The following is an 18,651-nucleotide window of genomic DNA, read 5'->3' as shown; positions in this document are numbered from 1 at the left end:
GATTGGTAATAAGGCAATATCATTGTATCTATTATGAAGTGATTTGTTGAACACATTATGCATAAATGTACCTTTTGCTTGCTTCTAATGGCTTTTTGGACAATGTTTTTCAGAATTCTGAGTTACGATCAAGGGTTGCGTATCTAGAGACGTGTGAGTGCTACCCCCGGTGCAACTTTAATGGAACAGTTTACGAGCACGGAGACACCTGGACACCAGACACCTGCACCCTCTGCCAGTGTTGGGTAATGTGTGCACGAGGTCATGTGTACTCATCTTTGTAATGAACCCTATCATATTATTTATAGAATGCACTTTTCCTGTTTGAACTAAAAACCTTTTTATTTACAGATTGTGTACTTTTTATTGTGGGTTGATTTAAGTCAGAAAGAGTTTCTTGTGAATGAAATACATTATATGTCTCTCAGTTTGAAATTAATCTCATAGATTAATTTAGAAAACTATACAATATCAAATTCATATTGAGTTAATGTTTCTTTATGTATTGTATTTATTGAACCTCCGCAGAGTTTAAACTTCTCCTTTCCAATGAGTGTCTTGTATGATGTGATGTGGGCCAATGGCCGTAAACACTTAAACTTACCTACTCAACTTGTCTTTTCCTTTCAGGAGAACAGACCAGTATGCCAGCCTCGTTTGGATCTGCCTAACTGTGCAGGTGAGTTTGTTTCTATAAAATGTATTTTTCTGCAGATTCATCTACAGGTAAGCGGTAAGCATTCATGTATTAGTTTGAGAGTTATGTTTTACCTCCCGATGTTTATTTGCCTTGTTATGTAAACATTTTAACTTCCTTCTTCACGTCTTTGATTGTACAAACTGGTTTGTATTCAATGATCAGTCAGCAAGAAAACCTGTCGTAACATGTTCATGAAATTTTCTTACTCTCCTTCTGCTTGATTTAGACTGAAAATTAATCTTTTACATTCTCAGTGACTTTATATTGATTGTTGTCATTTCTTTCTTCAGAGCCATGTATCAGCAGCCCGTGTCTGAATAACGGAGAGTGTATAAGCTCCAGTGCGGACTTGGATGTGTCGGCGTTTCACTGTCAGTGTCCTCCTCCGTATGACGGATCCACCTGTGAGATTCGGCAAAATCCTTGTGCCTGGCCGGTTGATCCTGGATCATGTGACCAAGAAATTGTTCGTTACTACTACGACAAAATGTCCCATAACTGTTTGCCGTTTATGTTTTCTGGTAAGAACTTTATATATATATATATATATACACACAAGTGTTTGCAAGTGGTTGCTTGCACTCATTTTTATAGAAAGACTTTACCATGGTTTTAAAAGGCTTCTTTCTGTCTTGTATTACTTTGTTAGAAAGAATGAAAAACTTCCAATTTCAGTTGTCACAACAGTTTTTGCTTGATGTCAAGATAACTTTTTTCATTAAATTTTCCACTTTCGTGTATGTGTCATTTTTTTTTTTTCTTATTTTTCAATAAATTTCTGAATTTTCACGACAAATGGAACTTCTGTGAATTGTGAATGGAGAGTTTCAACCTCATACCCCAGTATTAGTAGGAACAAATCTGTTTTATTTCTCTTTCAGTGAATAAAAGAACAAGAGATCATGAAATTTTAGTAATTTTAGTAAGTTTCTATTGGGGGGGGGGGGGGGGGGACACTTATTCGATACCTTAGAGTTCAGCTGAAACAAAATTTATCTTCAATTTTGTTTTTTCTGTGTGCGTATGTTGAGGCTGTGGTGGCAATGTCAACAACTACCACACACTGGAGGAGTGCACGACCATCGCCCTGCGCGGCGCCTGCTGCTACAGGACGTACCGGACAAACATCGAAGACGTGGTCAGGAGCACACAGGAGCTGGAGATCAAATGTCAGGTCAGAGTAATGATTGTGTGATGTGGTGGAATGACAGCGGTTGTTGTTGTTGTTGTTATTGATCCAGCAACTGCTGGGCTCTCGCCCTTCTGTCCAATGCTATGTAGTGATAAGTGCAGGTTTGCTGCAGTTGCTGTAATGTTCCATAGAGTGTGTTGTCAAAGTTAGGTCTCGGAGGGAGAAGGGTAGCTCTGATGTCATTTAGGGCTGTACAGTGGGAAAGGTGATGTTCCACTGTCTCATATGCATAGTCACACAAAGGACACATTGGGGGAAGTTCTGGTTTTATTCTGTTCAAGTGAAAGTTGAGCTGTATATGTTCTGTTCGTAGGCGGAAGATCGTGGTCTGTTTCTTTCCCTGTAGGTGGTTGATATTGTCATTTCGTTTCGTTGTGGTCATATGTTTGAAAACTGCTCTGCCTGTCTTTCCCAAGGCCCATCTGTTCAATAACAGCGGTGAAAATGATCTGTTTTTATAGTTTTCTAGCAGGCTACATTGGTGTCTTTTACCCTTTATTTAAAAATCTGGTGTGTTTTTCCTCATTTTGCGCCATGTATCAATAAATCCACAGTCTTTCTTTTCACTGCACGAACATGTTCTGAGGAGTCTGGAGACGAAAAGTTTTGCTTTGTTTTGAAAGTTTGAAAGTCCACAGGTTGTAAGTTCTCTCCAAGAAACACACAGGCAGGGGGCTGGTGGGTCACCACTGATAGGTCTTATGTACTTTTTTCCTTTACTTTATTTCTGTTTGTGTATATGCAGGGAAGCAGGAGACTAGGTCAGAGAGAGAGAGAGAGAGAGAGAGAGAGAGAGAGAGAGAGAGAGAGAGAGAGAGAGAGAGGAGAGATAGCGAGAGAGATATAGAGAAGAAGAGAGCATGTCATATCTATCATGCTCTAATGTTTTTTTGTTGCTGTTTTTAAAAATAAATCTTTTAATTCCCAGGAGTTGCACATGGTGGAGTGTAAATCCTTGCACAGACAGCCCAGTGGGGACGACTCGGAGACGGAGGTGATCAGTTTCAACCCGGGTCTCACCTGTGCCGAGGCCGCCTGCCAGACCGTCGGGACCTGTGTGGTCGGTCAGCGAGTCTACCAGGAGGGGGAAACCTTCACGCTGGGATGCCAGGATTGTTCTTGTCAGGCTATGGGACAAGTGAAGTGCAGGTTTGGAAAAAAGACCTGCTTATTTTGATGACAAAATCAATATAATATGTGAGGCGTTCTGACAAAATCAGTGACTTCTCGCTATCCACATATGGAGATATCGGCCAAAAATGGACTTTAGGGTACCAAAAACACCACTTAAGTGACAAATTGGAATCAAAGAGTTTATGTCATTCTTTAACTACACTCTAAAGGGTGTTACTAAACATTTTAGAGTGTCACATAATACTTGAAACAACTGTATTTTTCTTTAAATATATTTGCTATTTCATGTACCCTCCTTTATATCGGTGGCATCACTGGTCTAGTAGTTAGGCTACCGGGCTCGTAATTGTGAGGTGGCGGGTTCGGAGGTTCGAGCCTTTGGGCCTGACATTGTGTCCTCGGGAAAGGCACTTTACGCAAATTTTCCTCCCTTCACCCAGGTGGGAATGAATACCAGGCCAGAGAAAGCAAAAGATCTTGTCAGTATAAATGGCTGCTTACACTGTATGCTTCCCTGATTATTTCAGAATGCTCTCAGGTCTGCTGGGGTAATAGTATAGATTATGAAGCGCATAGAGCTTGCTGTTGAGCGGGGATTGGCGCCATACAAGTGCTATCTATTATTATTATTATTATTTATCTTATATTTTCCTTGTTGTTTTCAGGTTTTTATCAGGTTATAAGACTTCATTTTTGTATTTTAACACACAGGTGTGAGAAGCAGTCTGTGCGCCGAGAGATCCGTGACATGACGAGAGAAGAACTTCTCCGCTTCCAGAACGCCGTTGCTCGACTGCGGCAGAGTGAGGACAGGACGTGGGAGCAGTTCCGAGACATGTACATGTACCACGTCATGCACGCCTCTGGCGGGACGTTCTTCCTGCCCTGGCACAGGATGTTCCTGCGTCAGGTTGAGCAGAGACTTCAGGCAAGCCACATGTACATAAGATTTGAGCAGCTTTTGTGAGTTGCTTTATAAGCTCTTTTTTTATGCACAATAGTGCATCAGAGCCAAATCACTGTGAGTTGTGGTTACTGCTCTGATACAACCATAGTTTTTGTATAAAGTTTATACTTGACTTTGTAATGATTCATTCTACCTGTTGAGACCATATATTTTTTTAGGCAAATATTATTAGATCAGAAGGACCAATGTATAAAATTTACATTTCTACAACTTTTTCTTGTAATATGCAGGAAAGATCATTTTTATTACCTTTATTGTATTCAATAGCGGGATTGTTTTTGTCAATCAGTTCAAGTCTTCCATGACCTAACAAATAAAGAGAATCACTCTTGGTATTACTAGGTATGAAAGCTCAATAGCATTTGCTGGAATTACAAATAAGGGAAGAAATAGCCTTGCAATAATTTGTCCCAATTTTTTATTTTTATTTTACAGGAAATTGACTGCAACGTAGTTCTCCCTTACTTTGATTTCACAACTGACATTGGCTTCTTCGAGGAAGCAATTATCTGGCAGCCAAACTACTTTGGAAGCAACGGTGACGGTGGTTGTGTGGAAGATCACCCGTTTGGGCCAAAGAATTCCTGGAGCCCGTGCTTTGTTAGGAACTTTAACACTAGCATTCGCATTCCAAACAAGGTAAAATTACACTCTCTTCACACTTTAGAATTTGTGAAGATGGTTCTTGTAGGTCTGACTTATGCCGGTATTATGACGCTTTTACAATAAAAGATGTTATCTTTGATGTATCCTCATTTCCTTCACTCACTCACTCCTTCCTTCTTTTTTTTTTTGTTGAAGTGACTTATTCGAGTGAAACAGGTACATTTTTAAGCTTACTAAAATAAATATATTTTTTTACCACTCCATATTGCATGATAGTGAAATGAGACCAAAAAGAGGTTTTATCTAGGCGCCTTTCTGAACTCCAATGTTGACAAAGTGGTGAAATGATAATATAGTTTGTCAACTGTATTTTCAAGGGGCTGCAGTTAGGGTCAGTTCAAGTGGTCAGAATTTTCATGCCCCTTCTATTACACTTTCAGCAGAGTCCAGTCGTTACTGGATCATCTCACTGAATGAAGTGAAATGTTGTTTACCTGTTGTCGTCTGAGAAAATTCTTCAAAATTTCTTTATTATTTTATTTAGCAGAAGTGATTCATGAACCGACATGTTATAATAGCTTTGACTAAATTTGAAAATTTTTCTCAGCTCTGAACAATGTATATGATTTACATACAGTTGTGCTTTTACGGTTTCATAGAATAAAAAAAAAAAATTTTCTGGGAATAATGGGAATTCCAGTGAATAAAAAATTTGGATGGCATCAAGATTATCCTCTGTCAAGGTACCGTATTGTGATAAGGAATGAATTCTTCTGATTCAGTCGTTGAATTGAAAGTTTTGTGTGACTTTTCTCTTTCTGCCAGTTTTTAGAGAGAAATGGTCAGTTGTCTGATGCCCTGTATACAAAATGAGTGGGGATCTTAAACTCTCTGTCTACTTATACTGTACGCAAGTTTTGGTCAGGAATCAAACTGTGTCAAAATCACAACTTTCAATTGATAAAACATTCAGTTTTTGAAAAGATATTTTAATATTTTAATCTCTCTGATGTCCTCTATATTGCTTCAGTTGTACACCTTGAAATTCAGGCAGCATTTTTTTCCTTTCCCTTTCCCAGGTGGAGCTGCTGATTGCTCTCGCGAGTGATGACTACAATGACATGAGCCTGTGCCTGGAGACGTACATAGCCTACCTACATAACTTCATCGGAGGAGACATGGTGACCTCCTCCAGCCCATACGACCCCGTGTTTTTCGCTCTCCACGCGTACGTTGACATGCTGTACTGGACGTGGCAGCAAAGGGGAGAAAACAAGTTCAAGTTTCCTGCAGCTTTTGGGAACATTCCGATGATTCCGTTCAACATTCCACCGTGGGCTGTGTTTGATTCCGAAGCAGATCTTTGTGTGACATACGCCCTTCCCTCTAAAGGTTCGTGTCATGAATGCTTTTGTTAACTGTATCATAAACACTATAGTGTCAGCTGTTAGAGAAAATTGGTGACATGTGGATCGCATAAAGACATTTTTAAAAAGAATACTATTATTCCTTATATTTTTTATAACGTTGCTGTCTGCATCTGCGTTTTCTGTTCCTCTGATTCTTTGCTCCCTCCTCCCCGCACCATTTCATGCTGTTTTACAGGAATTTACACAGTATTGTATTATTATAATCTTGTCATTATGTTCGTATTTGTTTAATCATGTATCAGAGGAAAAATCATTAAGAAAAAAAAAATTTCTGCGAATGTCATTCTCAAAGCAGAACTTGATTAAAGTTTTAAAAATTCTGTTTAACTAAAATATTGAGGCTTTTCAATTTTTTGTTTTTACATGTGAATGTTTCTTAATATTTTTCATTATCACAGAGTAAATTAAATATGGAGGAAAGTGAAACTCCTCATTTTCTGTAGATTTCACATTGATAAAGAACTTAACGGGTTTTGATGCAAATGATGTTTCTCTGACACTGACGCTGCGTCATTCACTGACTCTCTGTGTCTGACAGGACATCCGTGTAACACGACAAAGATTGCTCCAAAACGACCAAAGCCTGGCATCAGGAGAGGGGACACTGATCCTAATGAGGTCTATGGTCTGGATGGATATGATCCATTTGGATATTCTGAAGATGGTTATGATCGCAAAGGCATGGATCCGTATGGATTTGGAAGAAATGGTGAGACTCCCAAGTTATCATTTTTTTTTCTTCTCCATTGTTGTATGTTTAACTCTCTACTGAACTCGCAGTATCTCTACTGAACTCTGTATTGGTCTTTTCAAAGGTAGGACTCTTTGTGCCTTTTGAGCATTTTTTTGTTGTTGCAGGGAGGAGTACTTTGGGATGGATGGTAAAATAAGCTACAACTCTGAAACAACTTTTCTTATTTTAAAACTTTGCAGTTACACTGTGAGCAGTACAAAATACCCCATCTGGTCACTCAGCCAGGAGAGCGACTGCAACAGACTTCTCGGACCTGGCCTGGCGCCGTTCTGATCAAGCTTATATGTATCTTTTATTTTTTTTACGTTAACTTTTCTTGTTGTCTGACAAAAGGTTTTTGTATGTGTGTTCTGAAAGACCAAAAGTGCTCAATGTGTGAACTTGACATTTCTGATTTCATCCAGGATTCAGTCGGGATGGTTATAACAGCCAAGGTTACGACATTGGAGGCTTCAACAGATATGGTTTCAACGCAGAGGGCTACGATCGTTACGGCTTCAATGTTGCTGGTGTGGATGCTCAAGGAAACAGAGACACGACCGGGAGGTTTGACTTTGAAGGATACGACATCGACTGCTTCAACAGAGAAGGTGAGTCACTTTCTTCTGTGCCTTGCCACGCCTTCTTCTCCTCTCACCAGCCTGTATTTTCCACTAGTGTCTCTGCAGCCTCTTTTCTCATTAATTGATAACTCCTTATTAACGTAGGCTTTTTATGGCTGTTCTTGTAGGTGATTTCTACTTTCATTTTCTTTTTTTGCTGTGTTGCCTTGTCGTGCATTGGACAACTTTTTCTTAAGTCTAATGTTTCCATTCTTAGTGTTTGGTCCAACCACAGTTAACATTGAAACTTGTTTGAGGTAAATCATAAATCAGTTTTTATCTAACTTATATTGAATTTAGGAAACACTGTAAATGCTTCTTGCATGCTGTAGGCTACTCATAGAAGCGGAGATAAAAAATACTTTAGGCTGTTTTTTTAAAAGAGTATTCTAATCTGGGGTAAACACTTCGTTGTTCAATGTTCAATTTTTCTTATCTCTGCTTCTTTTTCTTTGACCTTTGAGTTTAATAAGAAATTTTCCAAAAGTAATTTAATGTTTTCTTTAACTTCTTGCATTGTTAACTGTTTCAGTCAAGGTGATGTTTTTCTCACCATGTTATGCTTGCATGTTATTTGTTTAAGAACTAATAGTAGTGGGGAAAAACCTCTGCTAAAAAAGCTAATTCTCATCTGTGCTTTTTATGAATATTAGGTCAAACATATACATTCATTTTTTTTGTTATTCAGAGATTCAGTCAGAACTAAACAGATGAAGTGTTAAAATGTGTTCTCTCACTGAATTGAATATTTGATTGAATTTGAAACATTAATGAATATCTTAATTTTATGAATGGGACTTCACTTATGTTTCTTTAATTCTCACTTTCCTAATCTCTCAGTCGAGATTTAAAAGATGAAGTGTTAAAATGTTTTCTCTCTCTGAATTCAATATTTTTTCAACAATTGTAAGATGAGTCAATTTCTTAATTCTATGAATGGGACTTCACTTCAGTTTCATTCATTCTCACTTTCCTAATCTCTCTATTCTCTCTTTTATTTCACTTTCACATCCCATCTACTCAGATTTCTACATTATGTACTTTGTTTGTTACTTAATGATCAGGGCTCACAAGACAAGGCCTGGATCAGTACGGCTTCTACAAAACTGGTGTAGACAAGGATGGCTGCAGCTTCTATTTCCAAGGACCGTTTTCTCCAATACACTCGTATCGTCTACATTCTGTACTTGTTCGGCAACCAAAGAGCTTTCTGATGTCACTGGCTCGAACATGCACTGGTTTGTCTCCCTTGCCAGGCAACTGGCTGGACCTGAACTGGGTGTCCACAACGAAGGATGTCACTGGTACGTGTCAGGATTAACTCTTTAAACTCTGAGATTTTTTCACCATTTCCGGAGTTTTTTCTACTGTCACCTAAACCTGGCGCACTATGTCTCATTATAAACCCAAAAGCTTGCTTCCAACTTCTAAATGGACAAATCAAAGGCTTAGTCATTATTAAAAACAAACAAAAATTAGCACTAAACGAAACAAAACAGTTGTCACTGGTATCGGACGTTCCAAGCGCATGATGGGAAACAGGGTTATTACCGCAGGACGCTCCTAGCATCCGATGGGGTTTAAAGAGTCAATGCTGACATTCTCTTGTCAGAGGCTTTTGGTTAAAACAACTTTTTTGAAAAGACACAGCTGCAGTGAATGTTCAGCTCAACACTCAAAGCCATTAATGGTATTTGATAATATAACAGAATAGAGTGACAGAATGTGTCCAAATTCCTTCAAATGGAAGGCTCAAGTGGCTTTACCGTTGTGTTTCTATTTATTTCAATTTATGTTGTTGTTGCCCTGATTTCACTCCAGCATTTGATCACCTAATCTGGAAAACCTTCATGAGAGGCCCTTTTCACAGACTGGAAGTTCACAATGAAATGTCTCATAGACAGAACTTGGCAGAGAATGCCCTGAAAAAATAAGTTTCATGCAGAATGCGTGTTAATGAGCAAAAGTTTCCAGAGCTGATCTTTTGTTGAAGATGAGGGTCTCATCATCTGTCTTATAGGGCGAGGCAGGGTCACATTATATTTTCAATATGTTAGGGGCTTGAAGGCTTTGTTATACCTATATGAATTCTGTAGTATATAGAAAATGATAAAATAAAACTTGGATCAGAAAACTCACACAAAGGATTCTTGAGTTTGGCCAGCTTGCATGCACAAAGATTCTCTTCATTAGATACGATACAGTATTATGCCCAGTATCAGCTGGTGAATATGTCTTTTTTGTTTGCTCTTTGATCTCTTTAGTTTAATAAGCGATGAGTTTTACGGCACTCCAAACTGCATAAGGTCATATGAGCGCGCCTTTGGTCTCTACAGCTATGGTACCTGTGAAGCTTCCAGACATGCAGACGGGAGTATCTAGCCGCTTCTGCTTTAACACCCGAATGTTCCTGACGTCTTGCGAGTGTGACGCTGACCTTGCGGTGTGCGATGAGAACCCGTGCGCTGGTGCGGTGTGCAAGGCTTTCCCTGAGGCTGAGTGCCGCATCAGTTTCTGCGGAGCCTGTGTGGCCAAATGGTTCCATGAGGGCAAGGAGGTGGACTGTGAACTGGACAGAGGTTAGATTTTTTTCTTTTGTGAGTGGGATAAAATATTCGTGTAGTGGACTCTTTAGGTGAGGAAATATAGTATAGATTATGAAGTGCAAAGAGCTTGCTGTTGAGCGGGGATTTGCGCTATACAAATACTATCTACAGTGGAAACCTGATGTAACAGGGATGGTGGGATCATAGAAAAAGTCCTGTTATATCCGATCCATGTTAAATCAGAAATGCAAGGGAATTCAGCATTTGTGGACTAATCCAGCTGTATTTATTCATTGGTAGTTTCCCTTGCCACAAGTACCCATGAACGGGGGTTTTGGCCATTGGCAGGCCTATGCATGACACATTACGCACGCGTGTAGCTAGGCTTAGGGCAAGAAGACCAAAGTCTGCAGCACACCGCAGCCCTCTCTCGCTTCTCCCGATGCGTGTGCTTGCAGCAGTAGCGTGGCTTGCGTGGGCTTGCTCAATCACTGCGTTACTCTCTCTCTCTCTCTCTCTCTCTCTCTCTCTCTCTCTGTCTCTCTCTCTCTTACTTTTTATACATGTGATGCCCTGTTATTACCGATAATTTTTAATAAAAGCAAAGAGTAGGAAAAAACTGGGATTTTAAAATTAAATTATTATATGAGGGGCTGAGATGCAAAACCCGCTACATCCATTTTAGCACTTTTGAGAAAATCAGCTTTTTTTTAAAATGCTGCTGCACACACGAACATTTGTAAAAAGAAGATTTTTTGGTGGCTTTCATGAAATATGTGTTGGGTTTTGGTCGAAAACACTTCGTGTATCTGATAGCCAGTAAAAATATGCATTTATAAGCAAAAAAATCTTGATTTTTTTTCTCCAAAATGTCACTTAGCGAGTTTTGCATCTCATCCCCTTATATTCACATCTTAGACTGATCACTGGATTCGGGTTCACTGTTTCTCCTAGCATGTTGTAGGATGCTGTTTTTATGAATTATGCAACAGGACTTTGTCTTTTTTTAATGGGAAGATATGTTTTGCGTTTCCTGGTCTTGACATAAATGGCTTGTTTTGGGTACATGCAGCATTCATACACATGTATCTCAGCACAGGTGAGGCTATTGTTTTTTGTTTTGGTAAAAGTTTAACAGCACTTGCAACACAATTACGTCATATAAGTGCCGACGTTTGAGGGGTTACAAGAGAGTAACATGCACAAAAAAGGAGGAGAGATAAGGATGAAAGATGTTTGATAGACAAGAAAGAGGAGACTACCGGAGAACCTGCCAATCACCCACAATGATGTTTTAGGGGCTCTGTTTTTTGTTGAGGCTTAAAATACTGTACTATTTGTTGATATATTTCAGACCACTGCGCCCCCAACCCGTGCCAGAACGGCGGTACGTGCCAACCATCAATCTGGCCCCACGAGCCCCACCTGATCACCTGCCAGTGTCCACCTGGGTTCGAAGGTCCTCTGTGTCAGTACACAGCTCTAGATCCTTGTAGTCTGCCTCTCAGCACAGGTGAGTCAATGATTTGTTTTAGTTGAGGTTTTACAGCGCTTGCAACTGCATAAGGTCATATGAGCGCCATAAGTCAATGGTTAAAGGGATGTGCTTTTCTTGAAGCTATAAAACACTCTATTTGTGAATGCTTGCCATGAAGCTAAGAATGGTTTAGAATGCTGTAGAGTAGGCTTTATAGAGTTAATGATGAATTGTTAAGAGCATAGAGCCTACTTTGAGTAGAAATATGCACTGTGTAAATGGCATTTATTATTAGTGTTATTGTTGCTGTCATTCCTCTTATAATGGAAATATTCCAGCAAGGACAAATTGGGTTCCTCCTTCAGGTTTTGTCTACCCACAATGGAAAATTGGTTAATTTAGCAAAAAAGTTTTGCTTATAAATTAAGAAATAATGAAAAAAAAAAATTTCATTTCATTGATCAATGTTGTTCTCTTTTGCAGGTTCTTGCTCAAGCAGAGAGTCGAGATGGTACTTTAACCAGCTCAGCGGACGATGTCAGAAGTTCACATATCTTGGTTGCCATGGCAATGCAAATAACTTTGCCTCCATTTTTGAGTGCCAAGAGAGATGCATCAAAGGATCATGCTGTACCCGCACCCCAAAAATTCGTAGTCAGAACATTGGATTTGACAGTCAAGGATATGATAAGTATGTCTGACTTTTTTTATGAGTTCTTCTGTGTCATTTTGTTGTTGGCTTATCATTGTGTTCACCTGTTTCAGTTGAAATATCTGCTGCATGAAAAAATAGAGGATGCAAAACAATTTTTGTGGTCTGTAATTTTTCAAAGTCCTCTGGGTTTTAAAAAAATAATAATTTAGGCGCAGTTTTCTTTGCTGTTTCTTCTTGAACACGTACAGTTTATTATAGTAGAACAGCCAAACCTGCCGTGATGGTCACCTGTTCTTGTTAAAAATAGATGGGTATTTTTTCACTAATCAACACGCTGTATGATGATACCAATAGCTCTAGCTATATGTCCAAATATTGATGAACGCCTGATTTCACCGCATCGTGACACATATTAAAATGATTCTGTCATAGAGGATGGCCTGTCTGAGATGACCACTTTTCTTCTGAGCATTGGGTGGTTATCTTGTAGGCCTACATTTGATAATACTTATATTTAAGAACTTGGTACCAGTATGCTGAAGTATGAATAAAGTAGTTCAATGTAATATACTGGTATACTACAGTACGAAAGTAGTCCAATATAATATTTTGGTAAGCTAAAATACGGAAATAGTCCTACATGATATTTTGGTAATCAAAAGAAATGGAAGTTGTGCTACACAATATTTTGGTAATCAAAAGTATCTCAAAATTCATCATTACTTTCCATTAGCTTTGAGTTTGTCTCATTCTGACTTGTTTGCTTGTCCCTTCTCAGTTGTGTTCAATTGTCTCGTGATACAGGTATGGATTCAATCAAGAGGGACTGAACAGATTTGGGGACAGGAGAAATGTTGACAACAGCTTCCCACTCAGTACCCGTCGCTTTGACGAGTCCGGTCTGGACTGGCAAGGTGCGTTTATGGACTAGGTCGATGTGGTCTCACAAATTCAAAATCAGAAAAAGATTTTTTCTAGATAGGCTATAATTTTAATTAGTTACTTCATCTTGTTTCTTCTGTCAACTATTCAGCATCCAAGACTTGTACAATGTTTCATGGGAAAGTTGGTTTCAGTCATTAGAATGTTTCAGTTAAACATATTTCATGTTTGTGTGCTCCGATCTGATTATTGAAAAAAAAAGTATTTTTAGATATTGCTTATAGCAGTTGGTGAGCTGCTGATACCATGAATAGAAACTGTATTAGGAGAGACGGAAACTGATTTTAAAAAGTTCTACTTTTGCTGCTTGGTAGTAGAAATTTACTGCCCTGATTTCCTGTGATTCTTGGAAAGAAAATCAGGAGCGGAATAAGGCTCTTTGTTAATGGACACTATTTAAGTTAGAAAGGATTTTTCCGTCCTACTAAATGTCAATGTTCACTAGTTGCAGTTACTGCCATGTCTGTGTTGTTGTTTCTTCCACTATCAGGTTATAACAGAGAGGGCTATGGTGAAGATGGCTTGAGCAGAGCTGGCTTTGACAAGTACGGCTTTGATGTGGACGGCTTCAACATCAGTGGGTACAGCCGTAGTGGAGAGTTTGACGGGATCATTGACTATGATGAAGAAGGATATGATCCTGAGGGATTTAACAGGTAATTCTTCCTTCTTTGTATTTAAAGTAAAAGTTGTTCCCGCATCCTCTCCGGACATTGGGGATTGCCTTGTTAGTGAGACAACTTCTTGGGCCTTCGGCATATTGTGATAGGGTGGCCAGCCAGTTCCTTTCCACGCCGCCTTTACTTCCCCAACTCGAAGTCAGGTACCCATTACTGCTGGGTGGGCAGGAGGGGGTGAAAAAAATGCGTGTCTGAACCAAGCTTGAACCCGGACTTTCTGCTTCGCAGACAAGCACACTAACTGCTCCGCCCCCACACCCTGATATTTAAAGTAGATTTTCAAATTTGGCCTTTCAGTTGAAATTTTTTGGTGTCATTCTAGTCTCTACCTTATTGTCTCATTTTGTAAGTGTTTACCTTTGTACTTTGATATAGTATGGGGTGAATGCCCCTACAACTGATGAAAGGAAAAGCTCTTGTGAAAATTTTTTTTTGGGGGGTGTGGGGGGGGGGGAGGGGCGCAACATTCAGAAACACTCTTTTCTAGTTTTTGGCTCTCAAAGATTGTGGTTATTTTGTGATATAGGCTACAAATGATATGTGTTTTTATTATTATTGTTATTATTTGCGGAGGTAATTGACATATGTGTACGTCTTTTTGCTTTCAGGATAGGTCTGTCTTGTCATGGGAATGACAGAATGGGACTGGACCTGTACGGAGTGTCGGGCGCCTACTCTTACAGCTGTGACATCACCACTCTGTCTCGGTGTCAGGAGAGAGCCAGTGAGTTACTTGGTGCTGTGGAGTTTGTGGGCGTTTCTTGTTCTTTTTGTGTCTGTATAGCTTTTCTTTAGCTTCCTATATTTAAGTTAAGTGAGGTGAGCAGTTGGGGAGGGAGAGGGTGGATGAAGAAAGAGGATGGGGGATAGAGGAGGTTTGGAATGAGGGACACGTGATGGAGAGGGGGAAGGGTGAAGAAGATTCTCTTTGCTCTTCTTCTGCATTGTTCTTTTTGTTCTTATATAGCTTTTCTTTAACTTTCCATATTTAGGTAAAGTGAGGGGGAGGGGGGAGTTAGGGAGGGAGAGGGTGGACGAAATGAGAGAGGGATGGATTGAAGAAGGGTGAAATGGGGGACAGGGGATGGAAAGGGGGAAGGGTGGAGTAGATTCTTTTTTGCTCTTCTTCTGCATTCTCTCAATCAGGCTCTGTGATAGCTTCTAAGATGCCATGCACTGTACATCAGATGTTCTTCTCCCTGTTGTCACTTTCAAAAGTACAGTATAGGCCTATACAGTTTTCACAGTTTTACAGGAGAGCCAAGGAAATGAATGCTTTTACCAAGAAAACAACACTTGCTTTAAAAATAATAAGGAAATGATATCAAAATTGTATTTCTAAAATCAGCGATTTGGGATGTTTCAAAGAGTTTGTTTTCTTGGCAACAGCATTTCCTGTAAAAATAATTTTAAAAAACTGCATGTACTGTATTTTAAAAAAAGATGGCTGTCTGTATGCTGTTGTAATCAGTAGGACCTGTCCTTTGTGTAACTATGCATATGAGACAGTGGACCATCACCTTTTCCACTGTACAGCTCTAAATGACATCAGAGCTATCCTTCTCCCTCCGACACCTAACATTGACAACACACTCTATGGAACATTATAGCAACTGCAGCAAACCTGCACTTATCACTACATGGCATTGGACAGAAGGGCGAGAGCCCAGCTGTTGCTGGATTGATAACAACAACAACAACAACAACAACAACAACAACAACAATCAGTAGGACCTATTTTGCCCCTTGTAGTTTCTTCTTTAGGCTAGGGCCCAATGACCTACACCATGTTCCTTTTCTGTTCTATTCTAGGAGAAGGGGAAGAGGTCGTCAAGTTTACCCTGGGGAAGACGTGCCAAGAATCTGGCTGTGGTGAGCCGTGTGGCTGTCGCCATGGCAATAAGACCTTCTCCATATATGAGCAGTTCCAGCTCGGCTGCCAGACGTGTTCATGTACAGAGAAGGGCGTCATCCTGTGTGTCTGCGACTTTGCTGTAAAGAGGAAAGAAATCAGGGAAATGTCCCGTGATGAACTGGACAGGTGCGAGGGTTTTTTAAATTTTGTTGAGTACTTTTGTCTGTTAGGGATGATCATTTGATCTAATCTTATCTTAACAAATTTTCAAATTGGAATGGAAAGTATTTTTGTGAAATATAGCTTGGTTAATCCCTGTTCAATAAAAGATTTTGGTAGGCTTTGTCCTTTCTCGATTATTCTTCGTAAGTACTGTCCCATTTGGCATAGATCTCACGTTATTAGATTTTGTCATTTTTTACACTATAAAGTCATTTTGAAAGACTTGAAAGAATGCATATTGCTGTAACTGATCAACAAGGATTGCATCATTATTTAAAACAGTGTTAGGCTCTTTTTGTTTTGAGAATTAATTGAGTAGTTTAATCAAGTGGCCAATAATTTTCTCCTCCCAAGATATAAAAGTTTAAAACATGATAGAACTATTGTATACAGCACAAGACCACACAGAACACTTAAACAGAGTTGAAAGAATGGTGTCCCCAATAGAAATACAAAACTCTTTACAATTGGAATGGATATATCGCTTATGTTTGATATTGATTTTCTCATTGATAAACCAGAACTTGAAGTTTTTAAGGACTTTGTGGACACAAGTGACTGAGTGTGTAAAATTTTTTCTGAGTTCATAGGTCAACATTATTTATTCTTTCCTGGCTTGTGCATGAATACTCTGCTTTCCATTTCAAAGAAATGATGACTGATCCTGTTTGTATCAGACTGAGTTGCCTTTTTTGTTTCTTTTGTGGGCAACGTTAAGTTCATTTCTCCTCATATTTTTCAGATTTATCTGGGAGTTTTTAAGGATTTTCCTTCTCTTTCAGATACCAGTCCGCTGTGAGACGACTGACTCAAAACACGGGATATCCCTCTCAGTGGTTTGAGTTTGCCTCAGTTTACGCCTCGTACAAACCACAGGCAGCTGGCAGTCCCCTCTTCCTTCCATGGAACAGGCAGTTCTTGAGAAACATGGAACAAGCCATTCAGAACATTGACTGCGGTGTGGCGATCCCGTACTATGATTGGACAGTGGATGCAGGAAAACCCCACCAGTCTTCCATCTGGGCAGCAAATGTGATGGGAGGGAACGGAGGGGAGCAGGACTGTGTGAGATACCACCCGTTCAAGTCCTACCACCCACCGTACTTGAGTCCCTGCCTGCGGAGGAGATTCAACACTTCTGTCAGCCTGCCCTCCGTCGTGAATGTGGAACTGGCTTTGAGGGAACCGTCCTACGATCGCTTCAGGCTGCAGGTGGAAATATTTGCTCGGGTGTACCAGAGTTTTGTTGGGGGTCACATGGCCTCAGATTTTGCACCTTACGACCCGTTGTTCTACTCCCTGATGGCCACGGTCGACAAGCTGTGGACTGATTGGCAGGATAGACACAAAGAGGGAATGTTGTCTTTCCCACTTGATTATCGATACGTCAGGCTCGACCCTTTTAAGACAACTCCTGATGATGTGTTTGACTCCCGTATTCAGCTCTGTGTGGATTATTTCCCCCTTACAGAGGGTGTACCGTGCAATATTACAGAGGTTCGGACATATGGATACAACTCTCAAGGATATGACCGTCATGGCTTTAACAGAGAAGGTTATGACAGAGATGGATATAACATTCGCGGATATGATGTTTCAGGGAATTTGGATGACCGGAACATCTATAACATTGATGGCTATGACAGAGAAGGATTCAATCGCAGTGGGTTTGATGATTCAGGTATAGACAGATTTGGATTTTTCACAGATACCTACAACTTGGATGAGTTTGATCCCCTAGGTTTTGATCGATCTGGGTACAATCGCTATGGATATAACCAACAGGGCTTCACACCATACGGCCTTCATGCTAACGGATCTTATTTACCAAACATCAATATTGAAGATTTGAACATCTTTGACCCCTATGGTTACAACAAATATGGATATGACAAACAAGGGTTTGATCGAAATGGATTTGATGTTTTTGGATTCGACCGGAGAGGGTTTGACAATCGTATTTGCAACTACTATTATATAGGTCCTATTCATATACTGGTTAAACGGTATATTGCAAAGACCATCAAAGACATGAATGTCACAATTCTCACCAAAGTGAAACGAGTATGCCCAGAGTTGTCCTCCCTTCCCGTGCAAACGCGAAGACAGCAGTGGTTGAACCGAGGCGGGCAGAGATCTCAGATTGACGACGTTCACCGGTACCAAGTTGAAGGTCATACTGTGGACACCATGTTTATGCCGCGGGAGACCAGTGTCACCACAGATCTTGTCTGGCTTCCCATTGCCCCTGATGAAAGGTAACGTTTAATTGCGCTAACAATAATAACATTTTTCTTTTTGTGTCTTTCCAACAGGTAGAGTTTCTGCAAACCTAAATACTAGATACTTCATTTACTTTTTTACTTTTTCATCCTATATTGCTGTAAAGCGTTGAGGGCAGATATAGTTTTCTATGGTACGCTAACTGTTAATTCAAAGTCATCCTGTAATGTGTACCAGGGTTGTGGTTTCATAAGGATCTACGTTATTATTATCTATTATTGTAGTATTTCAAACTATGATAGAACAGTGGATACTGGAATATGCATTTGAGTGAACATGTGCGTTATATGAATGCAATTATTATTGTTGGTTGTTTTTATATTATTTTTATGATTAATATTATTATTATTATTAGCCTACTATTTTTATTTTTATTATTACTACTGGATGTGTGTTGTATAATTATGGTATGTAGGCTACATTAAATCTTTTGGAAAATGAATATGTAGGCCCTATATAATATAATTTTTGACATCTTGAGTTTCTTTTTGACATCAGATATTTTGTTGTTTTGAGACTGACAAGTACCAAAAACACATGCATGCAAACACACAAACACACAAACACACACACAAACACGCACACACACACACACACACACACACA

The 18,651-nt window shown here is 39.6% G+C and overlaps 2 protein-coding genes and 1 long non-coding RNA gene across 3 annotated transcripts in view; all 3 read left to right on the top strand.

Moving 5' to 3' along the window:
• Positions 1-549: 549 nt before the first annotated feature.
• The window catches only part of LOC101845560, a gene marked incomplete in the record, with an annotated part of 69,507 nt that continues 51,405 nt past the window's right edge, over positions 550-18,651 (top strand). The window contains 19 exon segments of the mRNA XM_035970673.1: positions 550-679; positions 991-1,221; positions 1,732-1,880; positions 2,821-3,041; positions 3,675-3,954; positions 4,429-4,632; positions 5,679-5,991; positions 6,568-6,738; positions 7,188-7,450; positions 8,074-8,080; positions 8,450-8,689; positions 9,722-9,964; positions 11,286-11,444; positions 11,892-12,099; positions 12,868-12,977; positions 13,496-13,661; positions 14,294-14,409; positions 15,498-15,726; positions 16,545-18,020. Coding sequence (XP_035826566.1) covers positions 550-679; positions 991-1,221; positions 1,732-1,880; positions 2,821-3,041; positions 3,675-3,954; positions 4,429-4,632; positions 5,679-5,991; positions 6,568-6,738; positions 7,188-7,450; positions 8,074-8,080; positions 8,450-8,689; positions 9,722-9,964; positions 11,286-11,444; positions 11,892-12,099; positions 12,868-12,977; positions 13,496-13,661; positions 14,294-14,409; positions 15,498-15,726; positions 16,545-18,020 — 4,916 coding nt within the window.
• On the top strand, positions 11,213-13,683 carry LOC118477935. Its single transcript, XR_004858706.1, has 3 exons — positions 11,213-11,444; positions 11,892-12,977; positions 13,496-13,683. It is a non-coding gene; the product is annotated as an uncharacterized LOC118477935 (long non-coding RNA).
• Positions 14,246-18,052, top strand: LOC118477934. Its single transcript, XM_035970681.1, has 3 exons — positions 14,246-14,409; positions 15,498-15,726; positions 16,545-18,052. The coding sequence occupies exons 1-3, from the start codon at positions 14,325-14,327 to the stop codon at positions 18,022-18,024; spliced, it is 1,794 nt and encodes a 597-aa protein (XP_035826574.1). The 5' UTR covers positions 14,246-14,324; the 3' UTR covers positions 18,025-18,052.

The sequence above is a fragment of the Aplysia californica genome, unplaced genomic scaffold (genome assembly GCF_000002075.1).
Source record: "Aplysia californica isolate F4 #8 unplaced genomic scaffold, AplCal3.0 scaffold00305, whole genome shotgun sequence".
Lineage (NCBI taxonomy): Eukaryota > Metazoa > Mollusca > Gastropoda > Aplysiida > Aplysiidae > Aplysia > Aplysia californica.
The sequence above is the reverse complement of the archived record's forward strand: the minus strand, read 5'-3'. Positions and strand labels throughout refer to the sequence as shown.